The sequence below is a fragment of the Channa argus genome, chromosome 3 (assembly GCF_033026475.1).
Source record: "Channa argus isolate prfri chromosome 3, Channa argus male v1.0, whole genome shotgun sequence".
In the NCBI taxonomy this organism is placed as follows: domain Eukaryota; kingdom Metazoa; phylum Chordata; class Actinopteri; order Anabantiformes; family Channidae; genus Channa; species Channa argus.
The window spans coordinates 10,600,058-10,623,911 of record NC_090199.1 but is presented as its reverse complement, the minus strand read 5'-3'; the positions used below and the strand labels follow the sequence as shown (position 1 = coordinate 10,623,911).

At 37.3% G+C, this 23,854-nt stretch overlaps 2 protein-coding genes across 2 annotated transcripts; one reads left to right on the top strand and one right to left on the bottom strand.

Annotated features, from left to right (window-relative positions):
• The first annotated feature begins 4,230 nt into the window (after positions 1-4,230).
• Positions 4,231-11,200, top strand: tmem184c (transmembrane protein 184C). The gene is made up of 10 exons (XM_067497804.1): positions 4,231-4,830; positions 5,673-5,803; positions 5,890-5,926; positions 7,599-7,804; positions 8,687-8,761; positions 8,859-8,952; positions 9,109-9,221; positions 9,332-9,431; positions 9,526-9,697; positions 9,808-11,200. The coding sequence occupies exons 1-10, from the start codon at positions 4,714-4,716 to the stop codon at positions 10,113-10,115; spliced, it is 1,353 nt and encodes a 450-aa protein (XP_067353905.1). The 5' UTR covers positions 4,231-4,713; the 3' UTR covers positions 10,116-11,200.
• On the bottom strand, positions 10,168-21,029 carry prmt9 (protein arginine methyltransferase 9). Its single transcript, XM_067497803.1, has 13 exons — positions 20,674-21,029; positions 19,957-20,156; positions 19,459-19,607; positions 19,075-19,311; positions 18,713-18,880; positions 18,517-18,619; positions 18,016-18,125; positions 17,604-17,796; positions 16,314-16,497; positions 14,268-14,970; positions 14,024-14,177; positions 12,207-12,329; positions 10,168-11,903 (listed from the first exon to the last, which is right to left on the bottom strand). The coding sequence occupies exons 2-13, from the start codon at positions 20,152-20,154 to the stop codon at positions 11,661-11,663; spliced, it is 2,565 nt and encodes an 854-aa protein (XP_067353904.1). The 5' UTR covers positions 20,155-20,156; positions 20,674-21,029; the 3' UTR covers positions 10,168-11,660.
• Positions 21,030-23,854: the final 2,825 nt, after the last annotated feature.

Here is a 23,854-nt window from a genome sequence, read left to right as displayed (position 1 = left end):
CCCTTAGGGTTGCTAATGTCAGAGGATGTGAACAGCGTGGATGGTGGGAATTTGACAGGGTACATATATATACGACTCACTTCTCATCTGTGTTCCCTAAAGAGGATAAAAGGCAAACGTTTTAACATTATTTATCCATCTTTTACTCATATATCAGCTTTGATATGGCAGGATTATTTATTTTATTAATAAACATCGTCAAGTTATAAATACAGCTATAAATATTAGGAAGTTACAAGCTTTTAGATTATCAGTTAAATGAAAATGTAACACAAGCTACAAAATATGACAATAGCAACTTGTTACAATTCTGCATTTACTGCACCGTGAACACAAGTGTCACTAACCCAGAATCACACTCTTCAACTCCTTCAAAGACAGACATCTACCAGAGGCATGTAATCCTATATATGAAGTTGAAAACTACCCAAGACCAACAGAACATTTGTGCAGCTGTGGCTTTATCGGACCTTGGCCTGTGATTTGTTTTAGCATGTTATGATAAATCTCAGGCAGGTCATAGACTTTATTAAACTGTTCCATATTCCTCCAATGAAATCATGTCACAATCAGCTTCCAGTACCCGAGAACAAACTCTGAAATGTTGTATTTTCCCGGTTTGATGAAGCAGTGGATGAAACATTATGAAACACTGGAATATACGGTATTATGCTTCTCTGGGAGGTGAAAGACAAAAACAGAGTGTGCGAGAGAAAGTGAGGGAGAGTGAACTGGAGAGTTTTTATTTTTGTGGTATTTGGTGGGAACCTTGTCTCTTGCCAGCAGTGAATTGAATAAAGATAGAAAACAAATAAAAAGAGAATTCAATGCTCCAAAGTGTTTCTGGTAGAATTTAGTCTGATATACTGATACACTAGTACCATGTGTTAGGTTATTGATGCAGTAAATAGATTTAAGGCAAATCACTGTTCTAGGCAAAAACAATATTAGGCTGCTTTACCAAATATTCTAATAAGTCTCTAAAGCTTAATTTAAACTTTTTTGCTACTGGTATTTATTATTATGTATATATTAGTAAAGACAATAATGCAAGCAAACAGTTTGAAAAAAAAAAGCAATTTTATTCTATCATTTATTTTTGGTGCCCTGGTGATATTATGGTGCCCAGGAAGGGACATGGTTAAATAAAAGAAAACTGATAAAAATTTGAGAGATTTTGCAAGTCACATCAAACACAAACATCAAACTTTTTCAAATCAAACTAAAGCATTAAACATGCTTACACTCATGCTCACTACCTGGAGGCCGCAAAATTGAATTAATGACAGATTCACATTTACCCTCTTCATTAAACTAAGAAATAATGCTGTAATGAGTAGATTGATCATTTATAAATATGGTTATATAATCTTTATGGTTAAAGATTTGGTGCATGGTGAGTATTTATAGCAGCAGAATGACTGAGATTGACTTAAAAAAAACTACAGAGCCCATCTTTGTCATACTGAATAAACTTGCCAACTAGTGCAACAGTGTGCTTCACTGGGGTGTTTATAAGAGTTTACAATGAGGTTTACTGCACTGAAATTAAGATAACAGTATTCCCTAGTATTAACAGTATACCCTATCAAGTTTTTAATTCAAAGGCAATATTTTTCAGTATATTGTTCATCTTAGTCTTTAATAGGGTGTGTTTATTATATACATTTGTAAATAATATTCTGCCAACCATATGTGACCTTTATTTTGTATCAAAGCAACATAAAGTGAAGCTACAGTTCTTATTTTACTGTTCATGTTGTATGATTTTGAAGAGCTTCTTCAACTCCAACCTACTTCGATTGTTGTTCAGGAACAGATGAAGTGAAGTGAACACCCTCTGTGAGTCTGAATATTTCCTGACACAAAGCCCTATGGCAGACAAATTATGATAAATAAGTAATTGTTCAACAATTGCAGACTTGTCTATTCCTCTGACAAATGAGGTGCACTTTGGCTGATGCATTGTATCACAGGAATCAGACAGCGTGTCTCCTCCTTTGTTGTGCATTGATTACTTTTATTCCTCACACCTATCCATTATTTTTATGTATGTTTCCTGCAAGTCACCTACTCTGTAAGCTGCATCAACCTACAGTTATGGCTATGATTCAGTGTGAGGTGATGGACGGCACTCCTTTTATGCTAAAATATGTTTTGGGTCTGATCAAACACAGCATATGTTTATCTATCCTGCCCTTGCATGGATGTACCCTGTATGCCACAATCCCTCCAAGCTATCCACCATGGAAACCGTCTGCACGACTTGTGGCAAAGACTATTTCTAATTCATAAAAACCAAAAGCATAAATTCAAAATTCATGAACAATCTGTCCTGCAACAACCACTGATTTCTGTGACTGTGGTGTAACAAACAGTAATGTTCTGCCTCCTCTCATTTTACAGAAAGAGACCCACAAACAAATAATCTAAAGTACAGACATGCACACGTAAAAAAAAAAAAGAAAAATTAAAAAAATTTTTTTTTGAAAAAATAGTGTAAATTAACATAAATAGCCTTTTAAAGGGATCCAACAATGGTTTATTATCTTAAATGCAAATACCCAAGTTAAAAAAATAAAGATTATATTCTGTTTTATGAAAATATATAATCATAAGTTCTTGTGATTGCTGTTGAGGTTAAAGCAAACTGCCTATATACTTTGTACTGTAAAAAACAAAAACAATCAAAAGTGCTCATTATTGAAAATAATCTGTTGTAATAACAGTAATTAACTGTAAGATCACACCTAAATATAAATTTGGTGATATGACAGACTACCTGCTTATGACATATAATATGATAAGACTGTGTTTTGGATATGGGGCATCATATAGATGATGTATTTCTTCCTCAAAATGTATTGTGATGTAGGACTTCTAAAGATTATAATAGAAGAAAACATATGTTTATGGTTATAAGACATGATTTCTGTTGTAAAGGTAATTACAATGTCAGACTAAGAATGTTGTTATTGAACATAAAGTATTAAAACTATACATTTTAGCCAATAAATTAAAACATACAGAAATATACAGAAATTCCAACTGATAATTCAAGAAGTACATTCATTCTTCACATGTATATTGTAGTTCAGTCTAAATAAAAGTAGCTCTGTGTAAATATTAATAGACTTGTTTTCAAAAGAATGGGCATAAAATGATGTATTTAGCTCAGTACAACCCTAATAAAATAAACGTCTGATTTGACACCCAGTAGCATGTTACATTATATTGCCATCTGGCGGCGAAAGCGCAGATCACGTGAAAATGTCATGTGGACATTTAGAGTGCAGCGAGCATCCAAACAAACCGCAAGTGACGTGGAATTTGCTGCCAAAGTCTCCTTTTTGATTGGATTAGTTTGTCCTTAGCGCCAATCACGTTCTTGACGTAAGCGGGACCGGAAGTACACACTTGACAGTATTTACTTCCCTACCCTGCATTTTTAATGGCTATACCAAATAAGTTCATTAAGACTATTACCCACATCCACTTTAATTTTATTTGAAAAAACCACGGCCATTACATTAAGAAATCAGAAATGAATAAAGAATACAAAGGTGGGGGTTTACAAGCTATTGATTTTGAATGCTTAAATGCAATACGGAAATTGAAATGGTTCAAATCATTTTTGCTGAACAACAATAGTATCTGGTACAGTGTCCCCACAGGTTTAATAAACATAAATGTGTGGCAATGAGTTTTTTCTTAAATGTGATTTCCTTGCTGAAAAACTGCCAGTCAACCTATCTTCCTTCCACAAGTGTTATTATGCTCATGTTCACACATAATTTTACACTTATTTTTTTAAGATTTCCAATTCTCTATATTTAAGGACCCTGTGGACAACTGCCTCAATTTCTTAAAACTGATGAAGAAAATACAGTCAATGTCTCTTCTTAGAGGCTATGAAGAATTTTTGGTGACCTGCAGAGCCCTGTTTGCACTTAAATTGCCTTAATATTTGTTTTTTTATGTATTCGTTTATATTTATTATCTATGTTGGTTTCAAACTGCCTTAATCTATATATACTAATTGTTTTTTCTCCACCATATTTGAGTTGAATTATGTCTTATTACTCCATCCATTGTGCCCCAGATGCAATGAAACATGTTTTTACTGCTTCATGTTTGTAATTTTTTCTGTTACCAATAAAAAAATAAATTTGAAAATTGAAAAACCTTTCCAGATCCGCCGACCGCTCGCACGTGACGCAACGAGGAGGTCACGTGATTAGCAGCTGGACTCTAAGCACCTCTTAGCGACACTTCCGCTCCAAAAGATCGATACGGTGTCGAGCGTGACATACCTACTATAAATAAAAAACGGCTTTAAATAGTGACAACTGTACATTTATCTAAGGAGTTCGTTGATGTATCTGCGTTTAAATTACTTTTTAACAGTTCATGGATCATCGTTTCATGTAGTTGTTTACATAGTAGAACAGTTGCTAAGCTAATGCTAGGAGTGTAGCTTGGTGGAGACTCGCATAAGCTGATACTTATTTAGAGGTTTCTTCTCATGAATGGAGCTAATTATGAGTGATGGAGTTGGCGCTCATGTTCAAATTATTTTAGGCCTCAGTGAGCTGGTAAAAGTATAACAATGCGTAGCTAACGTTTAAAGTGTGGAGATTTAGGTCAGCTCCGTATTTATACTGAAGTTATTCTGGGACATTGTTAAAGGCCCTACAGCGTTTTCATGCCAACATGCCTTGTTCCTGTGAGAACTGGAGAAGATGGATTCGACCGCTGGTCGTTGTCCTGTATATTTTGTTGCTCTTAGTCATCCTGCCCTTGTGTGTCTGGGAGCTGCAGAAATCAGAGGTCAGTTTAAACAATTGATGGATGTGATGAACATGTTGCCTTAGTTTGATCCTCCAAGAACTGTTGTTTTCTGTCCGTAACACAGTGGTGAAATGCACCTAAGCACTTTTGATACTGTAACGTTACTGCAGAGGTGGCAGAGATACTCAAAGTAGTCAGTAGTCTAATAAAAGTAATGGCTTGGAAAAATTATCCACTACAAGCAAAATTTTTACTTCAGTAAAAGTACCAAGTAGATACCTAAAAGTTTTCTTGAAGTACAAAAGTACAAGTACTCCACTAGCAATGATGCTGTTTGTAACATAGATATGCAAGCTTAGGCCAGATTTTTGACAAACTGTTAAAGCTGAACAAAATGAAGAAAATAGTTTAGTAATAACAATTTTAAAACGGGTCTGTTAACTACAGACCACAGAAGAACACAAACGGCAGTCGGTAAATGCAGGGCTGATTTGAAATTGTTTAAGTACTGACAGGTAGTAATCCACAATAATCCATAAACCTGTATTAGTTCATAATAGTTTTACAAGAATCTGTGTCTGAGTCTTGGGCTAGACTGGTGAGCTGTCTATGGTGTACCCTGCGTCTTGCCCAGTGACAGCCAGGATAGCCTTCAGCCCCCTCTACCCTCTCACTAGTATCTCAAAATTGTACTCGGGTACAGTACATTCATGTTTTATTTTACAGTATTAAACTCTGGAATTAATTGGGTCATCCAAAAGATAGTAACTTTTTAAAAAATCTACGTCACTCCCTTATGTAAATGTTAGTTTGCCCACACATAAATGGGCAAATAAGCTTAACGTTAACTGCACTGACGGTCTCCTTTCTTGTAATGACAGGTCAGCACACCTAATAAAGCATGGTTCATTGCTGGTATATTTGTCTTCATGACCATACCCATATCATTATGGGGTATTCTCCAGCATCTGGTTCACTACACTCAACCAGAGCTTCAGAAACCTATCATCAGGTAACAGTGTCAACAGTTTTGTCATCTATAATCAGTTGTTTGAAACTTTTTTTAAAAGAATTGTGTTTTCATTGGGCTGTCTTTAGGATTTTATGGATGGTCCCGATCTATAGCCTGGACAGCGTAAGTTGTGTATCATTTAATCAAAGCTACAGTGACCTACATATTGTTTTACATACCAGTCAGCCACATCCCCAGAAGTAGACATGTATAAATAGAGCTGAATTTGTTGCTATATCTTGGCAGAATCATCTTTTTAGTGCAGTACATCATTGTGTACAACCATTATACTGCCCCAATTCCAAAAAAGTTGGTGAAGATGTGCAAAACAAAATAAAAACAGAATGCAATAATTTGCAAATCCCATCAACCCACATTTCATTCACAATAGACCATAAACAACATGTCAGATGTTGAAACTGTAAAATGTAAACATTTCATGGAAAAAATCATGTTGAATTTGATGGCAGCAACATATTTTAAAAAAGTTGAAATGGGATGATGTTTACCATTGTGTAGCATTCCCTGTTCTTTTAAAAACTGTCTATAAACATCTGGGAAGTGGGGAAACCAGTTGCTTGAGTTTTATGAGAGGAATGTTGTCCCATTCTTGTCTGATGCAGGATTCTAGCTGCTCAACAGTCCTGGCCCTTTGTTGCTGGATTTTTTGTTTTATTATGCTACAAATGTTTTCTGTAAAGTCCTGCTGCAGTGATGGATGCAGTATGTGGTTTAGCATTGTCTTGATGAAATATGAAAGGCCTTCCCTGAAAGAGACGTTGTCTGGATGGGAGCATATGTTGCTCTAAAACCGCTATGTACTTTTCAGCATTGATTGTGTCTTTCCAGATGTGTAAGCTGCCCACGCCATAGACACTAATGCACCCCCATACCATCAGAGATGCAGGCTTTTGAACTGACCGCTGATAACAAACTGGATGGTTGCTCCCCTCCTTAGTCCAAAAGATACAACGTCCATGTTTTCCAAAAAGAATTTCAAATTTTGATTCATCTGACCACAGAACAGTTTTCCATTTTGCCTCAGACCATTTTAAATGAGCTTCGGCCCAGAGAACACGGCTGTGTTTCTGGATCATGTTCTTCTTTGCATGATACAGCTTTCACTTACATTTGTGAATTGCAAACTGAACTGTGTTCACAGACAGCAAATTCTGGAAGTGTTCCTGAGCCCATGGAGTGATGTCCAGTAGAGAATCATGGCTCTTTTTAATGCAGTGCCGCCTGAGGGTCTGAAGATCATCCAGTTTTTAACTTTGGCCTTGTCCCTTGCACACAGAGATTCCTAGTGATTCTTGGAATCATTTGATATTATACATTGTAGATGATGATTTTCGCAATTTTACATTGAACATTTTTCTGAAATTGTTGTATTTTTAGATGCAGTTTGATGCAGCAGACACAGATTGGAGAACCTCTGCTCATCTATACATTGGAGAGGCTCAGCTTCTCTGTAATGCTCCTTTTTATACCCAGTCATGGTACTGACCTGTTGCCAATTAGCCTAATTAGCTGCCAAATGCTCCTCCGTTTGTTTTTGATTTATAGCCATTACTTTCCGGCCTTTTGTTGCCCCTCTTCCAACTCTTTTGAGATGTGTTTCTGCCATCAAATTCAAAATGAACTAATATTTTCTATGAAATGGTAAAATATGGATGAGGTTTGCAACTCATTGCATTCCGTTTTTATTTATGTTTTCACATCTTCCCAATTTTGGGGGGAATTGGGGTTGTACTTTCTCTCTTTGTATTGTTTTCTATCCCTTTTTACTTTGCAGTGGCTTGCATTAAAATACCCCAGTATAGCAATTTATGTGGATACATGCAGAGAGTGCTACGAGGCCTATGTAATCTACAACTTCATGACCTTCTTGCTGAACTACCTGGAAAACCAGTACCCCAGTCTGGTGATGATGCTGGAGGTCCAGGAGCAGCAGATGCACCTGCCTCCTCTTTGCTGCTGCCCACCGTGGCCAATGGGAGAGTGAGTTTTCAATAGAAAAATATCACTTTTACCATCATGACTCATATACATATGGTCCATGTAGATCCCCTCAGACCAAACTGGATACTGTTATCATCTTTTTAATTTGCCACTGTTATACTACTGTATATGGTAGCCAATATATCATAATATTACATTACAACAGTGGAATCTGGTGTAAGGGATATTGATTAACCATTACCCTCCATACTTTGATCCAGATGTGTCAGGTCTATAGACTATGTATTTCTTTACTAGCTTATTAAATTATCTACAAGTAGAAATCTCATTGGCTTGTTTGAATTTATCATTACATCTTATTGTATCTTATGTTGCATACAACCTAATTCATTTTTGCTTAAATTAGATTTTAATGAGGTGCTTGCTGTTTTGAAGAAAAGGTCACAAGTTTGCCTCTTGTTTTTCTAAATTGTTAAAGTCTGAATACATTGTGACATTTAAATGGAAGTGTTTTGTTTTTCTCAAAGAAAACTTCAAACACGACATTCTTCAGCTACATATTATCCATAGCCAGCACACAGCAGTAATTGGTTTATATGTCTGTGTGCTGTTAATTTTGTACATAGGGTTTCTGTTTAAAACAAAGACTAGTTTGTTCTGCCTGAAGGTCAACATCAGCTCAAATAATACCCTTTTTTTTATCATGCTGCCCTCTTGAAATATCTAACGCCTTATGGTATTGTAGTGTTTGGATATTCTCAACTGAGACTAAATAGAGAGAATTGAGGCATTTGTTTTGTATATGTTACACTCATTAGTGTTTGGTTCTTTTTAAAATTAAATACAATTTCATTATTTTCAACAAAGGCAATGTTCTCAAACCAATTCAAAGCTAACTGAAATAATACATTTCCTCTGCAGAGTTCTATTGTTGAGATGCAAATTGGGAGTGCTGCAATACACAGTTGTAAGACCTGTCACTACGGTGATTGCATTGTAAGTAAGTTTCCTAGTGAACTTTCTTTTAAAAAGAAATGACAGAATTTGTCTAGTATTGGTAATACTGCTGTTGTGGCTGTTGATCCATACCTAGGATCTGTCAGCTGTGTGGAGTGTATGATGAAGGAAATTTCAGCTCAAAAAATGCATGGACATACCTGGTCATCTTCAACAATATTTCACAGCTGGTACTGATGTTTGTTTGTTTTTGTTTTTAAAGGTATTTAAATGTATTTTAAGGACTGTGTCATCCATTAGAGCCTGGGACAATCAATTATCAAGTAACAATTTTCCAAGCAGCCTATTTTGAACTAGATTTCTCTTTTTGTCTTCTGTTATAATAGTTTGCCATGTACTGTCTGGTGCTGTTCTACAAGGCTCTGAGAGAGGAACTAAGTCCCATTAAACCAGTGGGCAAATTCCTCTGTGTCAAAATGGTGGTGTTCGTCTCTTTCTGGTAATTCTCACTTTGTCAAATGTCGTATGTTACACTGTCTTGTATACAGTTTATTACTTATTAGTGAAGTAAAAGACAGTAGAAGTTGATTATTTTTAAAATCTTCTCAGGCAAGCTGTGGTCATTGCTTTACTGGTGAAAGTTGGCGTTATTTCAGAGAAACAGACATGGGACTGGAAAAGTGTAGAAGCTGTTGCTACTGGATTACAGGTAAAATTGAGCTTCTTCAGCTAAAATAAAAATTAGAAAAAGATGTTTCCATTCCTCATTGTTTAACATTTTCCAAATGTCCTGTTTCCTACAGGATTTCATCATATGTGTAGAGATGTTTCTGGCAGCCATTGCCCATCACTTCAGCTTCACCTACAAGCCTTACATACAGGAGGCAGAGGAGGGCTCGTGCTTTGACTCATTTTTGGCAATGTGGGACATTTCTGATGTTAGAGAAGACATTTCAGAACAAGTCCGCAATGTTGGTAGGTGCCTCCTGGCTACCACTGTACTTTTGCCACTGTGTTTTTACATATCTCTAGCATGTTAACAGATATATATATTTTTTATTTATTTATTTATTTTTTAATGACAGGAAGAACAGTAATGGGCCGCCCAAGAAAGTCCTACTTCAGTGAGGCACAAAATGATGGTGAACGATCTGGCCTGCTCTCTTCAGCATCTCAAGATGCCATCACTGAGGCTGCATCAGACTCAGTTTCACCCAGAGGTCAGTATCAGGGGCTGGGGAGAACTATCACACCACATTCTTTATCAGCTCCTGCTGGGCTCAGCTCAGCCCAGTGGGATGAACAATTGGAAGCCAGACCTGAAGAAACTCAAGAAGAAAGGACCAACCAAACCAAAGAACCAACAGAGGGAGATCTCATCGTGATCACCTAGCCTTTCATCAAGATTGTTGCAAAAAGACTATCAGACATATTTTGGCAGGACCCAATTACCTGCCATGACGTTTACTTTGACAGACAGATGGAACACAATTAATGTAAAAAATGTCACAACCACTGTAAGAGTGGACATTTGCCAGCAAGTGCACAACTAGATGGGCCTCTCTGCAAGTGACAACAAGAATGTTCAGTGATATAACATGCATTTTATTCAGTTTTTGTGGTATTAGTAAGGTATATGGCTCAGCAGCCTAAGTCTGAATGGTTTTACCCATTTTAATTGGGAAAAATGTAAATGAGGTCAGTCTTATCCTGTGTATCAAAGAGCACACCTTTTTTCTTAATTGCTACACTAAAGCACATTAGTTGTCCAGATTTTTATTTTTCTTTCCTAGTCAGTAGTTTAGTAGTGTCCCTGAGGGATGAGATGAAAAGAAGAGAAGCAACAAGTTCTCCATGCCAAAACCCCTTTTGCAAGATGTCTTAAAAACCCATTGACAAACACACTGACGATACTACTTTGAAACCCAGAGCTGTAAGGGTTTGAATGAGTACAGTCCAAATATTACATACACTTACTGGCCTCTTCTATTTTTAAAAAAAACTGAGAAATTATAACCATGTAAATGAATTGCATTACATTGTACAGATGTACTTTATGAAGTGGCGTGTGTATGCACACACTTCAAAACAATATTACCGTTACCATCTTTATGGAGTCTTCCCAGATGCCTTGTTCTACGTGCCATGGAACTGTTTATCCACTACATAAATCTAACATTTATGTTACAAGAGCAGTATTCCATGTTCTGTTCCCTTTAGCCTGTTAGATGGGTCAACTTTGCACGTACCGTCCTAAGACAATTATGATTTTGTTTTTATTAACTAAAATCATTTATCATGCAGGATCTATGCAGGGATATCAACTTGCTTAATGTGCAGAGTAAGGATATCACTTTTATTATTAAATAATACTGACTCATAAATGTATATCATTAGGATAATCTGCATCGTGTCCACCCAGTGCATGTTGCATTGGCTTACATGATTTCATTTTTTAAAATAAAACTGACAGGATTACTTTCTCTCTCTGACAATTTCTTTATTAAGCCAAATAACCTTTTAAATTTTTTTTTCTTGCCTTTATCAAGAAAATGTTACATGTCACAGGTTTTTTAAAAACATGTTTATAAAAGCAGTGTGTGTGTGTGTGTGTGTGTGTGTGTGTGTACACACACTTATAGAATATTATGTCTTGATATATAACCCTATTATAAATTTAAAAAAAATTCATTTTGGGATGATCTCGCTTCCTACTGAGTCGGGAGGGCTACTAAATCTCATAGCTCCAAAAAAAGGGCTGGGTTTGGGAGAAGTAGAACATTTGGAGACTGGTATATGTTTTAAAATTATACTGGTAACTTAAACTTTCAGATTTTTAACATATGGCATAGAATGCATAGTTTTATGAATTTCCCTAAAGATTATGTCTCTAAATTAAAATGTAAAAACATAGTTTCCAAAGACAGAATGTAAGGGTTCAGGACTCCACTGGCCCGGGGACACTGTCTACATTGGCCAATATGGAGATGGTGCTCTTATGAAGCTTCACAGCGAGGCGGACCCAGTCTCCAGCTTGTACCTCCAGGGGCTGCTGCAGCACAACAGCCGCCTGCCTCCAGTGAGAGTTCTGGCTTAGGGTGCTGACACTGATCTCCTGATCCAGGAAGATATGGTACCAGAATGGAATTGCAGTTACTCTTCCTGTAGATGTTGCCTGAACCTGGAAAAATGGGATTCAAACCATAGCAAGACATTTAATTCAGCCTTGCAGCTTAATACACTATAGGATGTCTTTATTACATGTCAATTACTAAACTTGTTTTGATTCTAACAGGTGTTGGGTGGTTTTTGTTCAATTCTGCCTTTACAATAAGCTGGGGAGCAGTTTGGGGAAATTAGGTTTGAATTCTAGTTTTAGCAGTTCAGCACTGTTTTTATATCAGCACTTGTTAAAAGGTGATTATAATATATCCAATGCAGTTGTGTTGGTTGAACTCACTGGGCTAATGCTAATTAGCTTTACCTTGACTTCTCTATGAATGTAGTTTGCGTTGGCGTTCATAAGGTCAAGAACAAACAGCTCCACATCCTCACTCAGATGTCTGCACTCCAGTGTGGAAAAGTCCAGAAACACATGGACCGGTACCTATAATAGAATATATAAAATACATTTGCAATGTCTCTTTTTCTTGTTTGCAGCAGACAAAAGAACTATCTGTAAGATATTATTATATATGTGTGTGTGTGTGTGTGTGTGTGTTATGACACACAGCAACACAGGCTGGCGAGTACTATCTGCAAAAAGGAAATTGTTTTTCCACACAACTTAAAAAATACTATAGCATTGTGGATCACTAGTTAAAAATGCTTTAACTAAGCAGTGTCTCTTTGGTGGTAGTAGGGATATATTTATTAACTCTACATTATTGTACATATTGTAAATACCAAGTAGAAACTGACTCATAGTGGTTGGATGTTTCACCTCTTTTTCTAAAAGCAGTATTTTTACATATAAGGTTTTGATTCATGATTTCAGCAGATGATGACTTCGTAACACGATCAGGCTTAGAATATACCACCCCAAAGTCTTTGATACTTGACAAACAGGCTGTGGCTGCAGGCTGACTTAAAAGCTGAAACAGAAAGTGCCACAGTTTCCTTTACTGCAGAACAAAAGAATCTTTCCTCCTCCCTGTCACAGTTGTGTAGACCTCAGAGTCTGCCGTTTGATGTACTTGATGTAATGTGTACTGATGGATTCAGGTAGGAATGTCTTGGGCCAGGCTGTGTGTGTTGTGTCTTGTGTGACAGTTGTGCTAGAAAGTGCCCTCCGCTGAGGGCTTCAAAGACAACATCTGTTAAAACTAAAGGCCGTCCCGCGAGGGGCCTGCAAAATTAGAGCACAAACAAGATGCTGGAGAGGGGGGAAAAAAAAAAGAAAATAATTTCCAGACCAAATAAAGAAAGAATTCAAAGGGATTTTGCAGCTTCTTTACTACAGGTGGGAAGCACACATCAAAGAGAACTGCAAAATGCAATCCTGGACCTTCAGTATTCCAAGTGAAATACATTGTCCAACAAAAGACAAACCAAACATGGCAGAAAACTAAACAACTGGACCCATAGTCTGCTGCCTGAATTCTTTAAACAAGTAAAATATTATCTGAAATATTCTTTTGTACTTTTGTATTACCACACTGTGGTGTACATCAATCATATTTAAAAAACCCAAGGGCATCACATTTTCACCTAATGGACAAACTGTGAGTGTGAATGATGCAAACACAGCATACTGTATGTGAAAACTGTCAATATTCATGGTTGCATCAGAAACATGAGACAGAATACAAGATATCAGTGGCCTGACGTACAAAAGAAAGATTTCACAGCTCGTGAAGAAGTTTGAGCTTTAGTCTGCTTCAGTGTGGTTTCACAACTCTGGACAAGGATTGATTTCATAAAAAATAAATATATTTATAATTATAGATAGATAAACAATAATAATTTGTATTTAAATAATTATAAAGCTAAAAACAGAAGTACGTTAGTGTCACCAGTCTTCTGTTTATGTTATTCTAAGCTTGAGTTGAATAATGTAAAAAGCATGATCAGGACCTCTAAAATGGTCTGAATAGGTATTAAATACAATGTACGAGATATTTTACATGAATTCATTTCATGGTCCCTAGCAGACCAAGTATATAATGACAACATTTGAAAAAATGTTTCTGGATTGAGTTTAGTCAGTGACGGAGTACGAATAACTAGAGATTTTAACCTACAAATTAAATCCCATAAATAAGTCAACCTCAATACGTGGTAGTGGGTTGGTATACTTACAGTGAACTGGTTGATGAAAGGAGCAATATTGAATCCTAGTGTTGGCTCCTGGCCCTGGACAGCACTTTCCAGCAGCAATGTGTCTGACTCCACAAGCATACCATACACCACAATCCGTTCAGGGAAAATACGTCCTCCTTCCTCTAGCAGACACCTGGTATAAACCATAGAGAAGAAACATTTCTGTTTCAAACATTTCTGCACCTTAGCTTGGTTTCCCAAAATAAAAATTTAGAAGACTTACCTGGCCAGAGATGCTTTCTCCATCAACCTCTGTCGTATCAGACCACAGGTCTCCACACAGTCCAGGATGATGGCACTCCATAGCTTCTCCCTGGACGGCCTCTGCAGCATCCCCTGCTCATCCTCTGTGCGGTTGAGCCAGAACTCTAGATAGTGCTCTGGGACACTGTTGGACTTAGCCAGTCTCTTCAGCACTTCCTGTTGCTTATTCTTTTCCACAGAGCTGTAGGCTTTTACGTTACCCTGACTGGCAGCGATGAGGGAAAGCAGAGAAAAGCCCTCTGAAACATCCAGCACATAAAGCAGGTGACTACAGTCTGTGGCAGGGTCGGTGGGGTCAGACTCAACACCTGCTACGTGCTCTCGGTTTTGGCATTTAACTTTCAGCTGGGAGATAAGTTTGACTAATGCACTACAAAAACTCTGATGGTAAACGCTATTGTTCAAGAGTGCCATTTCTGCACACTCGAGCATGCAGAAGTCTTTTGCTTTATTCTGGTCAGTCTGAAGACATGCTAACGCACTGCACAGTTCTGCCTCTGGGTTGGGGCTTGAAACAGGGTTTTTAGAGTGCTGCTCGTTCACATGCTTGTCCAAACAAATTTCACGCCCATCTCTCACCACAGCAACAGTGCAGAGCCTCAAGAAGGCATCGCGGCAGGAGACTTCAACAACCAGCTCATCTTGAGGTTTCAGGACAAACCCTAAAAAACAACCAGGAAAACTTCTGACTTTGCTAAATATATTACAGCAATGGAAGGCATGAAATCATAATGCAGTTATTTTTTACAAAGCACAATATTGTAATAATGATAATGAATATATAATCAAAATTGGTATTAGACATCCATTTTGGATTTGGTGCTACCAAAAAAAAAAAAGAACAGAAGTAACACAGATAACTTTACAGTAAAAGCATTGTTATATTCATAACACCAAGCTTATGAGTTAGGGTTTTTAAGCTAGAACAAGCATTACTGATAAGATCTTCATATGGTGGGAAAAAAATGGAGGAGTCAGGCAGAGCAGCTGCAGAAAGCAAAAGGGAAACAAAGAGAGAGAGGGAGTCCAGCAGATAAATGAGATTCAGCGGTTACACAGAGAGAAAGGAGGAGAGGCATAGAATGGATTCCTACAGGAATAACATCTGTTCGGGTCTTCGTGTCAACACGCAGCTTGTCAGAGGCGTTTGGGAAAAATGCATATTTATTGCCTATAAGAATTTCATGAACGCTAAATAGTGTCACGAGCGATCACGACACACAAGTCACAGTGGCTGAGAAACGGATGTAGGTGATCGCGGAGAAAGGTGGCAGCTCCCCTGATGCTGCCCAAGTCAATTAGCAGTGCTGTGAAATGGTACTGTGCTGTCTGAGAGATAATGCACGGTGATGCCAACTGGAACATGTCACCTCACGTCAGTGGCTATTAAGTTCACAGTAGGAAGTAAAGTGTACAAATTTAATGTATTGCTGGTATTGAAATTTTATATTTTACAGCTTGATTCCAAGCCCTGAAAATTATAAAAAAACATTAATTTATATTAATTGGGGTTCACTTAATGTGGATTGCCCTTTATTAGGTATTAACAGTGACATTTCTGTACATTTATCATCATTTTCAAACTAGCATATTTTTCTGAATTTCTTTATGTGCAATCATCTATTACATTAAGAAATTAAAAATACATTTGTAAAATGGTAATATCATTAGAAGCTAAAATGATTCCTTCAAGTGTAGTCAGAACATTTTAAAAACAATGTGACCTACAACACACTGCCCTCATCTGATATAATATAGAAATGCAAGACAAATGGAACTAGAGAATACAAGCTGAGCAGCACTTAAAAATCATTTCTAACTATGCAGAGAGGAGGAGAAATTGAAACAACTAGCTATAACTTATGAAAAATGCCCTAAACAAACACAGTGGACACACGTTGCTTAAACTGAACCTTCAAATGAACTCAAATCTGTGTGTGCTGTAGTTTATATACAGTATATTAGTACATAGCAATTAATGAGCACAGCTTTGGTAGTATCTTACCTTTGACACAGTGCGCTGGGTAAATGGCTTGCTCCCAGCAGGTGTTCTCGTGGGGTCCAGTAGAGAGACTGCTCTCCTCATCCAGGTGGAGCTGGAACCACACAGCCAAAGCATCCAGCTCCCCCTCCTGAGTGACAGGCAGGCGGATCTGCTGGACCTCCCTGGAGCTCAGACCCTCCAGTTCCTACAGGTTACCAAAGGAAAACAGGTAAAGCTGGGTCACCACAGTTATTATAGGTGTGTGTAGACTAATTCAAACATTTTGTGTGTAGAGAAACGTTTAAAGTGTAACAGGTCTTTCAGATCCCAAAACTTACTCGTTGAGTCAAAGCTGAGGAGTCTGTTATAAAATTCCACTTTTATTTAAGTTAACACTATGAGTGTAAAGCCTACCCAGTCATTAGAGGCTACATATTTGTTTTTGCCTCGATAGGCACACTAACACACATTTCTGTCAGACAGAGCTCATTGCTGTCTGTTACAGGAGGCCAAAGCAAACATCACCCTGTCCGGTACTTTTAATTCACACTGAATGTATCACTAAAAAAAATGTATTCTGAAAACAATCCAGAGGCTACTTCAAACTCTAGAAAAAACACCCCCCAAAAAAGAATTCTAATTGGCAGAAAAGGACAATTTTAGGCCTCCCCGATGACTGTATAAGGAAAAGTAGTTTCAGTTAAAGCTTAGGGTTGTAAATATAAGTAATAGGATTTCTTTGTGACAGAAAATATCTCAACCCTTTGAATGAGAATTCACAGGGAAACACAAAAAAGCCGTGCATGTATAATCCAATATGTCTCTGCTAATGCAAGCTGGTGTCACTAATGTCAGTTTCAGTTTGTGTCTGGATAAATTCCCAGCATCTCAGGTCTGAGAGACAAACAGACCCTTTGAGGTTTTTACTGGGAGCTAATCAATCAGACAATCCCTGCAGGCTTACAGTTAAATAATAAGTAAACCCTTGTGTGCAGAATTTAAACCTATGAGGCAAGGGATGCGTTTCATAGGTCCAACAGACATATGGTTAGGTAAATAAATCATTTTCCTTCACAGTTAAATTATTCTGTTGAGTTCAGGCAACAAACTGAATTTTAGACTGAATTTATCATAGGACTCTGTATCAGATACAAAGAAGGGGCAAAACACATTAAAATCAAAGAAGAAAAATTAAACAGTATCTTGAAAAGTTATATACTATGTTCAGTAAGTGATACATTACATGCACATCCCACATACTGAACATTTAAGTTTGTATCAGCGTCTGCTTTCAGAGATGTTTCCGCTCACCTTAAGGTTATTAAAATCTATATTGAGGGCTGTGAAGGGCTCTGTAAGAGGTCTGTATCCCCCTGGCACTCTGCTGAGTCGCTCTGTAGTGTATGGCTCCATGGAGTCATCTGGCTCTGAGCTACAGCTCACAGGGCTACGAAGTTCTCCAGCTGCAGCCATGGACAGACTGCCAACTTCTGACACACAAAGCCTGTACAGAAAAAAGAAAAAGAAAATCTCTGTTCTAATGGTGGTGTAGGTCCAGACACCTTGTGTTTATTTAGAGCAAGTTAAGCACACAAGTAAACAATTAAAAACAAAAAAAAAAGAATAAAATGTAGTTTTTGCGAAATTGAACATTTTTTTATCTGACACACACACACACACACACACACACACACACCTCTAACAGAAATTCTCTCAGGCCTACCTGTGATGCCGGCGGATCTCGAGGCATTCCACAGCCATACCAAATACAGTGGCTCCAGCAGGGATAACGCGTCCTGTTGCAGCATGGTCCCTGACTTCATTCTTCCCTGTCTTTAGGGCAGGGATTGTGCTTTTAATGATATTACACACTAATAAAAGCATGAAAGTTAACTAGATACATTTAAACAATACCTGTGTGTTAAACTTAGGTGTCCTGAAACTTTGCCAAACATTTAATGAAAACCAACTTTAGTTTTCTTTTCCAGGATTCTAACATTTCTTTTCTTGGCATTTGGGTAGTCAATATTAATTTAATGTTAAACATAATTAGGAAAGGTTTCAAAGTTATTCTGTCAGGAATTTCATGACCATGGGAACCCAGTCAGTGGCAAACGGCAATAGATTTCAGATGCCAAAGAAACAATGTTAATATTGCACTGTGGTGACTGGAGGACAATGTTCTGTTTCCTGCTCTGCAGTTGTGTTAAATATTTGAAGTTACCTGTGGCGGCAGTAGTAGGTGGTGCCAGGCATGTATTAGACTCTCTATTATGCCCTCTCCAAACAATCCTGCATCTACAGTCTCTGTCACCACCAATGAAACCCTAACAAAGTAGAATTTAGAGACATTTATTAATATTGGTGGTTGTATTGTACTTGCAGAATGAACGTAAAAAGGGTTTAAGTGTAAATTGTACCTGTGTGGGATGTCTTTTGGCACTTCCATCTCCAGAGATTTCATATGGAGGATCTTGATGCTGCCATCCATTCCATTAGCAGCCACCACCTCACAGGCTAGTTCATACATCGTCTTTGACAGCTCACAGGCATACACCTCAGCTGCACCTGCCTTCTTAGCACACATACTTAACAAACACGATCGGGAAATCAGAAAAATGTTACACTTATTTTAAAATGTAGATTCTGTCCTATTAGTAGCTCACATGTAAACTTCCTAACTATGCTAAAAATGGAGGATCAAGTTCTAACTTAAATACATATAGTAGACACCAAAATTAAAAAAAAAAAAGTTTCCAAAATCTTATGGAAAATATCTCACCCAAGGATCCCAGTGCCAGTACCTATATCAAGTACAGTGTTGCAGCCACTCTGAACAGCCTTCTGAATGGCTTGTTGGTACTTCTGATTCCTCCCATGGTCATTAAGCATCAGAAAATGCCAGCGCTCCACCAGCCAGTTGGCCACACGGTAGAAGTTCTCCCTGGCTTCTGGGTAGTCTGGTTTCAGCTTCAAAGCTTTATGGAAATGACCTGCAGCCTCATCTCTAAATCCCATCCTGGATAATGAAAGCAGAGTCACAATATAGTCAAATACATTATAAGCAAATAATTAGTCAAAGCAATATAAACCTGCATTCTTCCCTGAAACGATGCTGTAAAAGTGCACCTCTTTATACAGTAATAAACATTCACAGGCAGAGTACCTGAACAGGTGTTCACCCATGCTATTTAGGACGACCTCGTCGGCAGGGAAAAGTTCCAGAGCTTGTTCATAGCAGTTAAAGAGGTCCTGAATGCGGCCCACAGAGTCCAGCTCTTCTGCCCATTTGAAAAGAGTGAACCTGAAGGAATCCTGAAAGGGAAATGTCACAAACCAGGTTCAAACTTTAACATATTTAGATTATAGGCTTTGTTTTTAATGAGAAATGTACTGGCCACAATTTTATTTGAGTGTCCAAACTCATCCACTACATAGAACCACAAATATTCCACAATGAACTCAACTGTGTCAAGTAAATGTATTGCTCTTTATTGAGTCAACCTTGGAACCTCTGTTATGTAGGGAGTGGTAAATGAGTGGATGGGCTGTGCTTTGGGACACCACTCTTCACTGTGTGATTGTGGTTATGTGTTACGTGTGCACAGTATCTGGCAGAGAACGTACGCAGTCTGGCTTTCAGAGTAGTGTAAACAGTAATTACCCTCGCAAAGTCCTTAAACTCAGGTGCAAGGTTGAGGACTACAAGGTAGTGCACGAAGGCTGTTCCATAATCTTGGTTGAACAAGCACTGCTGAGCACTTTCCAGGGAACTACAGACCAGCTCACTCCTGGCAGGGTCCTCTCTGCGTCGTCTTCGGTTCCTCCTGCCATGCTTCGGCCTGGCACTTGCATTAGGCATTCCTTGCATACAAAAAAGGCACAGAGTGGGGAGTCCAATAAAGAAATGATACCAATTCTATTGATAATATAAGTAGCCTAAAGTCACTTGCAGTAGGACAGTATGAAGTGAAGCTGCTTAGTAGATTGGTGGAAAGAAAAATAATGTGCAACTACTTTGATAATCACTTAATGATTCAAGTAATTTTTAAAAAGCCAAATATTCAATACTTTCTGCTTCTCAGATGGCAGAATTTCTTGATTTTGCCTGCCATAACACTAAGGGTAAACTGGATATATGTAGGACTTGGACTGTTGGTTGAACAAAATAAGGCATTTGAAGACATCACTTTGCGCTGTAGAAAACTGTGCAGGCATTTCGAAAAACTGACAGGCTTCCATACATGCTGCAACTTAGTAAAATCGCACTGCAATCGAAACGGAAGCGTTAGCATATGTTAACTTACAAAGACAAACGTTAACAAAAGCACTATAAACCATTTTCCCCCCTACAGACACCAGTGACTTTACATTGACTTACTGTGTGTTTTGTGTCGCAGGCTGCGTTGTGAGCTGCAGATCCACGGAGAAGGTCACAAGTGTTAGTTTTCGGCGGCGTTGCTAATTTAGCAAACGCGTTAACATTGGTTTTAACACAGAAGTTCACAGTAGCATCGTAATGAACAGGCTCCAAGCAGCTGACTGGCGGGAGCTCCTTTAAAAAAAACTGGGCTGACATTCATTACAACATTGTACGTGACTGTTTATGTTCGGTTTATGCTAAATCGGCTACCTGGCAAAAAAAAGTGGAAATCACATTTCTTCACATTTTTATGCTAGCATACATTTACTGTTTAAGGTTTCCGTGCAATACGTTTCTCGGTAGGAAACACACAACGAAACAAAGTTCCCAAGGCGCAAACGTAAGACATATTTTATGTATTCGGAGTTAAGGGAAGCACGTATTCATTGTAAGAAAAAATCAGTAGGCTATATAATTATGCTTTGCATTAAAATAAATATTAATGCCTCAAATTCGCATCTGATGGAACAAATCACTGAATTTTGAGGAATAGCCAAAGATGACAAAATAGCAAGATAAATAACACACAGGAAGCATTCGACAGAGTTCAAGCTTTTAGGATTTTACGAAGACTCACAAAAAAAGAACACAAAAGCTAGAATGCAATGCAAAAATAAAGGTTAAAGTTTCGTACTGATGACTCCCCACATTTCTCTTTTGTCCATAGGTTTAGAAGAGTGAAACAAACAACTCAACTGTAATTAAAGTACATAATAATAGTAGATAACGTGTTGAACAATGTATGCATGAATATTAATATAATATTAATATAATGGCATATGGGCATAAAATGTTAGAAAAATGAATGAAAAGCCACTTTTCATTTATTTAAGTGCAGACTCTACTTGTAGGCTGAAGACTTGCAGCAGCACATGACCAAGTCAGACCTATGTGAGGAACTTTATAGTCACCTTGTGTAACTGTTTACTGTTGGCTGCTGAACTCTTTTTTTATAGGTTTTTTTTTATATTTTTTTATAGGTTAATGAATGAAATATTTGATAATAATCAAACATATATTTAGAAGCAACTCCTCATGTTACTTCATTTCCCGAAACAACCTCAGTTCTAAATCCTAACCTACCTCTATAAACGGACGTTTTTTTAAAAAAAACTTTTTTTTTTTTTTTTTTACAGTATTTTATTCTCTAGTCCTGCCTCATGTTAAACTCTGGACACAAACCTTTCTCAGCCAACTGTTGTTTACATATAATACAGTCTTATGGTACTTGCACATTGTATGAATACTTTCAGGATTCGCTATTTGTATTCTGTCACGTTTCAAAGTGAATTATAATAAAATGTACAATACAGCCACATTAATTGACATATATTTTTCTTCATGAGAATGAGCTATATTTACTGTTAGCAAGCAAACCACCCAACCATATACCAAGAAAGTGAAAGTGAAAAGACGGCTTTACAGATGTTGAACTTGCTTCTTTTGGATTTAGCCAATAAACTCACCTTTGACTTCACTACATTATAATATGTCTCTACTTAGCTGAAAAATGCCTCCAGATGACATCACTTGAAATTGAACTTTCAGTTCAAATGTTGTCATCTCGTTGCTGATACTATGGAGTTTGCAATGATGCTGGCCATCATCCTGCTTTTCCAGAGGTCCTCCAAATCACATCATCTGAACTTCTAAACTCTTCTGGGTGATGTCATCTGGGTGAGTTTTTCAGCTAGGAGCAGAGAAATATTTTAAATTAGGGAAGCCAGAGGTAAGTTTAAAAGCATTAATATACATTTACACTCTAAACTAAACCCATAATAAGCAAGTTGAAAATTGGTTAAATCACCCTTTAAACAAGAAAAGTGGTTATTTATTAATAAGTAGCTTTACCTTGAACTTGTAATGGGATATTTAAACAGTGTTTCAGGACCATCACCACCAAATACAAAAATAAGTACTAGTATCAAGAGTAAACGTACAATAATGTAAATTAGCCACTATTAGTGTTATATTATTATTATAAATATGTTCATATTTTTGAGATATCAATATAAAATGGCAGTTGATGTTGTAATCAATAGTGGTGGAGCTTGTTTTTGTAAACTGCAGACTAATCTACAAAAACATATGTATTTAAAATAATCAGTAACTGCATCTATTGGATGCGAATAAAGTAGCAGAAATTGGAAATCCCATAAAAGTTTGTGTTATGTAAATAAAAGTACAGTAGTTCACTGTTTCCCACCATGGCGGAAAGTACCTAGGATATTCCCAAAGTAATACAGTTCAGTATGAATGCGGCACCATCGGTACCAACATTCACTGCCACGTGTTCAATTTGGTGAAATATTTGATAATAATCGAACATATATTTAGAAGTAACTCCTCACGTTACTTCATTTCCCGAAACAACCTCAGTTCTAAATCCTAACCTACCTCTATAAACGGACGTTTTTTTAAAAAAAACTTTTTTTTTTTTTTTTTACAGTATTTTATTCTCTAGTCCTGCCTCATGTTAAACTCTGGACTAAAACCTTTCTCAGCCAACTGTTGTTTACATATAATACAGTCTTATGGTACTTGCACATTGTATGAATACTTTCAGGATTCGCTATTTGTATTCTGTCACATTTCAAAGTGAATTATAATAAAATGTACAATACAGCCACATTAATTGACATATATTTTTCTTCATGAGAATGAGCTATATTTACTGTTAGCAAGCAAACCACCCAACCATATACCAAGAAAGTAAAAGTGAAAAGACGGCTTTACTGATGTTGAACTTGCTTCTTTTGGATTTAGCCAATAAACTCACCTTTGACTTCACTACATTATAATATGTCTCTACTTAGCTGAAAAATGCCTCCAGATGACATCACTTGAAATTGAACTTTCAGTTCAAATGTTGTCATCTCGTTGCTGATACTATGGAGTTTGCAATGATGCTGGCCATCATCCTGCTTTTCCAGAGGTCCTCCAAATCACATCATCTGAACTTCTAAACTCTTCTGGGTGATGTCATCTGGGTGAGTTTTTCAGCTAGGAGCAGAGAAATATTTTAAATTAGGGAAGCCAGAGGTAAGTTTAAAAGCATTAATATACATTTACACTCTAAACTAAACCCATAATAAGCAAGTTGAAAATTGGTTAAATCACCCTTTAAACAAGAAAAGTG